Here is a 7,392-nt window from a genome sequence, read left to right as displayed (position 1 = left end):
GCCAGAGGAAATTGGGCCTAACCTATGGCCTAGGCACAAGGAAAAGCCCAATATGCAAGTGTTAGCCCACTATGTACCGCTCGGGCTGTCACCGACCTCACTAGCGACCTCCTTGCCTGCTGCCTACCCCGCCAGACCATCCCGCCCTTCCCTAATCCCAATCGGAGAGTTTGTCGGTGACTCTTCGCCCCTGCCACGAGCACCGTGTGCCCATCCGATTGTCTCCCACAACTCGCTCGGCACCGTTGCTGCCATCTCGCTCGCTGCCCCTCAACCCGCCATCACCACCAGCCCGACCACCGCCAGCCAGGCCCTTCCCTTTCTAAGCCCGCCATGGAAGTCTCTCCTAAAAATCCAAAACCCTAACCGTCGTCATAGCCTCCTCTACTGCCCTGGCCCGCGGCGACCTCGACGTCGGCCGTCCTGCCCACCGCCTGCCCTCACCCCCATTGGATTTCGCCGGCGACCTCGCATGTGCAATGCTTGGGGTATCGATGCATGCGTGCCAAATAAGAATTTGGTCCTCCGGATATCGTAACCAATTCCTCTAGAGAATCCAAACAGACTCCAAGTCATTTTTATCTTTCAAAATGAATTAGGAACAATTACTCATACTATAAACTTCACCTGTATTCAAAAAAACTTTTGTTTGTGAATTATGCAGATTGTGTGGCTGTGGCGTTGGGTCTTTGTGAAAAGAAAAAACATTACACAAATATGTATGAGAAATGATTATGACAAGGAAAGTATAACAAACAAATAAAAACTGGAGGTGGTCGCCGCCGGCAACTCAAGCCGCCGCTCGCCACTCGCAACCGGCAACAACCAAAGTCCGATTTCTCCTTTCCCTCTCTGTTACAAACAAGACGCAGCAGGGCCTAACTATTTGCTTCATTCTGGGCCTGCGATATGTGTGTTGGGCTTCCTGGGCCTCTTCCTTGGTAGGCTTCGGTGACCCACCCCAACATCCGTGACAAACTTCTGAACAAATCCCCAAACAATACCCATGTTTCTCTCTATCAGAGCTTCGGCATCAGGATCTGTACGACGGAAGGCCCAGTCGATGCTGGAGGGGTCGAAATCTGGATTGGCAGACTGAACAAGCGCCAAAAGGTAGCCTGAACAGGAAGTGAGAGTATCGATCAGGTGGCATTTGGCTTTCTCTTTGGAAGTCTTTAGTTTTGTCCACTGCTGCCTTCTTCTGAAGCTTAGCAGCCTTCAGCTGGCTCTTGTAGGACTCCACCTGGCTTTTGAATTTCTTCAGCTCGGCATGAAAAGTTTCGATTTCAGAACCTGTGCAGACTTATCCCGGATCATTTTATCCTGCTTGACTTCAAAAGCTGTAAACAAGAACCAAGAAAGATTAAGAAGATTTCTTTACCAAATCATAACCCTGATGACCGACTGGAGGAGATTACCAGTAATAGCAGCTTTATGATGCTCCCCCGAGCCAAGCCAAGCAGCCTCCTCCTCCTCCTCCAAGCGTCTGAATCCTCTTTCTCAAGGATTTCACCTCAAACTGACATTTCTCCAACTCTGGTCTCGCTGGCTTCAATTCGGCCTCCAGCCCTGCTTTCTCACCTCTGAGAGCAGTTCCAACCTCACCCAGAGTTTTAACCTGGGATCTAAGCCCAGGGATCTCCTCAACCTGGCTCTGGAGAGCTTGACATTGGGTCTTCAGAGTGCTGTGCTCGACTTGTAGAGCATTTTTCTCCTGTTCCAGAGAACCAATCTTGGATCTAAGCACGGGAATCTCCTTGACCTGGCTCTTGAGAGATTCACATTGGGTCTTCGTATTGTTATGCTTGGCTGGATGCAAACACAGAAAGACAAGCATCACCAATGCAGCTGAATGCGATTGAGACCACGATTATCACAAGGAGAAGCTTACCATCAGCAGAGGCCATTCTTTCTTTCAAGAGGGCCAGTGATTTTTTCACGTCGAGTTGCCCTTGGAGAGCCTCAACCTTAGCCTTGAGAGCATCATTCTGGGCAGCTTTCTCAGTCATAGCCACCAGATCCTTCTCAACTCTCAAGAATCGGCAACATCTTTTGAAAGTTCTGAACACCAGGGGAAAAATTGTAAGCATCAGAAGATATATATGGATACAAAGAAATAAACAATCTTATCAAATTACCTCCACTATTCGGATAGTGGCAGCCTCGACAGTGTCTGTTATTTGAGCAAGCGAAGGGGAAACAGAGGTTGCTGGATCATGTTCTGGGGCCGGTTGGTTGTGTGTGATCACATTACTCTGAACATGCGACGGCAGACACACAGCCAAGGCTCCAGCCTCCGCTTCGAGACTACACGCTGAACGGAAATCTTGACACCTAATTGGAGCCAAGGCTTTTCTCCCAGTGGGACCAAGGTCCTGAAAGCAAATATGTAAAATTCAGAAGCTGTGTTTGTGATGCTTAGTGTATGGGATGCCTTGTTCTGGAAAGTTACCAATGTGGTGAATTATGCAGCTGCTCGAAAAGTAAAAAATCATTGAATCGAAATCTAAAAAAAATGAAACAAGATAGGCATCGGGCTATTGGGTTACCTTTCATACTGGGAGATGCAAAGACCCAAACTAGGATTAGGGAGTTTATGCACCTGAGTGATTCCAGTGGCAGGAGATTGAGGGGGTGCAGGAGCAGCAAAATTGATTCCAGTGGTAAAACGTGACCTTGTGACACGTATTTCATTAAGTTGAAGAAGAGGTTAACTGGTTACAACCATCCCAGGTAATCCAGGGATTACCAAGCAGGGAGTGACTCAACACATAAAACAGACTGAGGCCTAATTTACATGAAAAGTTTGCGACGAGATGACGACAACAGCCATAATTGCCATAATCACACACTAATGGCATCGAGCAAAAGGGAGGCTGTCGAAGCTAACAAGCATCCTCGAGCAAGAGCTCACATTTGTCAGGTCCACTTTGAACAGCACCCGCAGTGCTTGCCTCTTGGACGAGTCAAGCGGCTCCTGTGGAAAGCGTTCAACGCCTGAGGAGCCAGATGCTGCTTGGGGGTTGCGGGATCCCACTTCCACAAGAGCACCTTCTGCGCCTGGAGGGTGGCGTTCGCGGCACGCAAGTGGGATTTGGCCGCGAGACGGCCGCTGCGATGAAGGGAAGCCGATGGTGGTGAGCGGCAAGACCGACGTCGAGGCGGGGCCTTGAGGACCGGGGTTTGCAACGGTGCCGTGACACGCCTTGCGAACTCTCGGGTGAGGGCTGAAGGGGAACCTGGTAGCACGACCTCCGACGACGCCCTTACATCCTGGGAGTCCATTCTTGGGCCTGCTGAGTCCGAGTCCGTGCCCGGTGCCACGCCTTGTGACACCACAAGCACGACGGTCTTAGAGGACCCGTCCATCTCATCAAGACCCAAACACGAGCTAGACCGCCCACCAGGTGAATTGCTCGACCTTTGAACCGAAGGAGATGGCCAGCGTCGCGGCCTGCATAGGCCACCGCCATCGAACAGGCCTTGATCACTTCCAAGAAGTGATCCCAAAAGCCCAAGTGAAGGCCCGGGCGGGGAGCACGGCTTGCAAGAGGTGTCGTCAAACCAGTCAGCACTGACCGAGGCCCCCACTCCCGGAGACTTCTCGAGGACGACCAGCCCCTCTGAGCGCATGGGATCCCATCGCTCATGGGCAGGCTCAGACTGAGGCTCGGAAGCGATGGGGTCGAAGAAGTCCCCGATGTAGGAATCCCGGGCCAGGGAGGAGCGCACGCCACCCTCGTTCGCTGCAGGGATCCCAGCAGTGGGATGGGACATCGACATCTTGGTGGCAGCCTTGATGCTGCTGGAGTGACGCGAGCCACTCCACGACCTGGTAAATGGCTGCTGTGATATGGAGTCAAATTGAGCATGATTTGATGGCCTTTCACTTGACACCTTCCCTAAAGAACTGCTGTGAGAACTTTCATTATGCCTTTGATTGCATTCATCACAAAACCAGTCTTCTAAAGATGCATCAAGGACAACTTCTTTCAAACAGTACCTGCACCAATGACGAAGCCATGAAAAAGATGGCCCATAATCTTTTTGATCCAGAAAAGAAAGCTAAACATGTAGTGCTAACATAACTAAAATGCAGAAGTAGCGCATTTGATGTGATCTATATAAAAAAAAACTTTCAAAAGAGAACAATCTATTATTGACTATGGCCATTAACAAGCCAAACATAAATAATGTATTCAACAAAATATGTTTAAAGGTACAGATAAGGCCTTCACTAGATTGTGGCAATACAATACTTCAAAAAACAGATGTACCAGGTAATTATGTGTTCATATTGCTGCAACATTAACAATTAGGTATCCTTAGGATGAAAAGTCACATACTGGTGTGTATGAGCTCCCTTGCAGTCACTGCAACATAACAGGAGACGTTCAAAACCAATAGCTCCACACACTTCACACACAGCATTCTGCAGAAATGCCAAGGTGTTTGTTATAAATTATCAACTATAGAAAGTAAAGAACAATAAAACCTTAAAGTAGTCTGATGCATTCTCATGTTTTTCTGATACAATACAATATCCAAGTTCACTAGTTATGATATACTAGGCCATTGATGATTAAAGATCAGCTGCAACCCATAACATTTGGTTCGGTTTTTTGTATGCAACATAAATTAAGAAACGCTCTAGATAGATATCCTGCATAGTTCTCAAGTGCCAAAAGTTAATGTCCGGGCAAGCCATAGCTTTGTCCTTAGTATAGTAACAATTAGTCTGATGCTAGCATGAGCATAGCAGTGAGGCCATCATCTAGATATATTGAGTGAGCTAGAGTCTAGTTAGACTTGTATAATCGCAATCTTAAGGAAGGTTAACACAGTAAATTTAGAAACCGAGCCAGAGGTAAAGACCGGTAGTCAGCCAACAAACTCTAGCTGATCTTAATTATTTATATCAAACCTAAATAAGAAATAGTTTAGCGATAAATATGTTACGGCTGGAAACCTTCAAAATTAACTGGACCAGAATGTTGGGAGATAGATAAACATCACAATGAAACATTTGTCCGAAATACTGAATATAACCTAGTTTATAAAAACCATACCAAAATATAGTAATGACTAATTTGGAAATAAAAGATGAAACTACAGCAGTAATAGTTTAAGATGGCACCGAAACATACTCACCATATCAGGTAGACATTACGTTAGATGCAATTTTCTTGTGAAATACAGCATTTGCAGGTTGACTAAACCAACAAATAGCAAGCATCATAATCATATATCATATATCATATATCATATATCCAATACCCAATTTGGTATCAGAGTTAAATACTTCCTCCAATCACAAACATAAATCCATCCAAAAAAAAAACTTTGCTAGCAATATCTAAAAAATATATATTATCTTCTTAAATGAGAAGAGTTACATATATGAGAGTATTTTCACAATGAATAAAATTAAACCATACTGCATTTGCACGCCTCACTACAGAGTTACCGAGCAAAAGAAAGTTGCTCTGTTTGTTGCCAAAGGTGGCGCCTGATGCTCTATTAACCCAATGGTCCATCTATGGACTAATGACATGCGGAGGCATGTAGTTGACCCCATTAATCATGGTTCTGATAGAGTACAACAACAACAACAACATAGCCTTTCAGTCCCAAGCAAGTTGGGGTAGGCTAGAGTTGAAACCCACCAACAGCCCCAAGTCACGGTTCAGGCACTTCAATAGCTGCTTTCCAAGTACTCCTATTTAAACATAGATCTCTAGGTATATCCCAAACTTTCAAATATCTTTTTATTGCCTCTCCCATGTCAATTTCGGTCTTCATCTACCTCTCTTCATATTATTAGCTTGGCTTAGGACTCCACAATGCACTGGTGCCTCTGGAGGTCTCCTTTGGACATAGCAAAACCACCTCAATCGATGTTGGACAAGCTTTTCTTCAATTGGTGCTACCCCTAGACGATCACGTATATCATCGTTCTGAACTCGGTCCATTCTTGTGTGACCGCAAATCCATCGCAACATACACATTTCTACAACACTGAGTTGTTGAACATGTCGAATCTTTATAGGCCAACATTCTGCTCCATACAACATAGCCGGTCTAATCACCCTTCTATAGAACTTGCCTTTTAGCTTTTGTGGTACCCTCTTATCACAGAGAATGCCAGAAGTTTGTCACCACTTGATCTACCCTGCTTTGATTCTATGGCTAACGTCCGCATCAATATCTCCATCCCTCCGTAGCATCGATCCCAGATACCGAAAGGTATCCTTCTTATGCACTACTTGACCTTCCAAACTCGCATCTCCCTCCTCCTGTACAACTCCGCCAAAGTCGCATCTCATGTATTCGGTTTTAGTTCTGCTCAGTCTAAAACCTTTAGACTCAAGGTAGTTTCCTATTTACTCCCGCCTGGTTTTCGTCCACTAACACTATATCATCAGCGAACAACGTACACCATATCCCCTTGTATCAAAGTTCAGTGGGTAATCAACACCTAAGCAGCCATGCACAAACAGTGGAGCTTCGCTGACAAGAAATGCCCACGCAGCATTCAATCCAGCAGCCATTGAGGAAGTATATTATTATACTACTGATTTCGATTTGGATCCTATATGCACATAAAACGGCGGTACATAAACCAGACAGTGGAAGGGGCTTGAACTTTAAAGTGGCCACAACACAAATCTCCATCCTCGATTGAATGCCAGAGTACAAAAACTAAAGGAATAATAGGACAAGACAACAATGCTCCTCCCAACACCGACGGACCCCATCCGCGGTTGCACAGCGGGGATCATTCAGATCAAGGCCGGGGGGTACCATGCCCAAATGTCCCCATGTCCACGCACACCCAGTCTGCAAGAACTCTTCTCTCCGGCTCCAGGGACGACATCGGCAGCCAAATCCGCCCGGTAACAAAGACAGGAGAAGAAACCGCGAGGGGGATTGGAAACGTACCATCGTAGCAGATTTTGAAGGCGCCAGCTCCACTCCTCCCAGAGCGCAATACTTCTTCAATATCCTCTCGAACCCTGCTCGGCCAGACGGCCACTCTTTCTCTCTCTTCACTCGAAAGAAACCAGGGGACACCGGAGAGAAGAGAGGGGAGGCAGACGATGGGGGAGAGGATTAGAGGAAGGTGAGTGCCCCGGTTGGTTTCTTGGTTGTCAGGGACGTTTGGTTTTTTTAGTCATTCATATCGTATTAAATATTTCGATACTAATAAAGATATAAATTAATTATAAAACTAATTATATAGATAGAGATTAATTTACGAGATAAATTTTTTAAATCTAATTAGTCTATTATTAGCACATGTTTATTGTAGCATCATGTTGTCAAATCATATACTAATTAGGTTTGAAAGATTCATCTCATAAATTAGCTACAAGTTATGTAATTAATTTT

The 7,392-nt window shown here is 45.8% G+C and overlaps 1 protein-coding gene across 2 annotated transcripts; it reads right to left on the bottom strand.

Moving 5' to 3' along the window:
- Window positions 1-731: 731 nt before the first annotated feature.
- On the bottom strand, window positions 732-7,128 carry LOC136508429 (uncharacterized). Of its 2 annotated transcripts, XM_066503097.1 has the most exons (7): window positions 6,943-7,128; window positions 4,347-4,432; window positions 2,550-4,003; window positions 2,139-2,375; window positions 1,892-2,061; window positions 1,419-1,809; window positions 732-1,340 (listed from the first exon to the last, which is right to left on the bottom strand). In XM_066503097.1, exons 1-3 carry the CDS (start codon window positions 6,943-6,945, stop codon window positions 2,920-2,922), a joined length of 1,173 nt encoding a protein of 390 aa, XP_066359194.1. In that variant the 5' UTR covers window positions 6,946-7,128; the 3' UTR covers window positions 732-1,340; window positions 1,419-1,809; window positions 1,892-2,061; window positions 2,139-2,375; window positions 2,550-2,919. The 2 variants fall into 2 exon arrangements, with proteins under 2 accessions (XP_066359194.1, XP_066359193.1); XM_066503096.1 differs by having other exon boundaries at window positions 2,139-4,003.
- Between the last annotated feature and the right edge of the window lie 264 nt (window positions 7,129-7,392).

Source organism: Miscanthus floridulus, chromosome 15 (genome assembly GCF_019320115.1).
Source record: "Miscanthus floridulus cultivar M001 chromosome 15, ASM1932011v1, whole genome shotgun sequence".
In the NCBI taxonomy this organism is placed as follows: Eukaryota; Viridiplantae; Streptophyta; class Magnoliopsida; order Poales; family Poaceae; genus Miscanthus; species Miscanthus floridulus.
The sequence above is the reverse complement of the archived record's forward strand: the minus strand, read 5'-3'. Positions and strand labels throughout refer to the sequence as shown.

Excerpts from the sequence above, each read along its gene's own strand:
- LOC136508429 (XM_066503096.1), bottom strand. Across the intron at positions 4,004-4,346 it reads AAGGGAGCTCATACACACCA|GTACTGTTTGAAAGAAGTTG; the intron begins GTATGTGACTTT and ends TCATTGGTGCAG.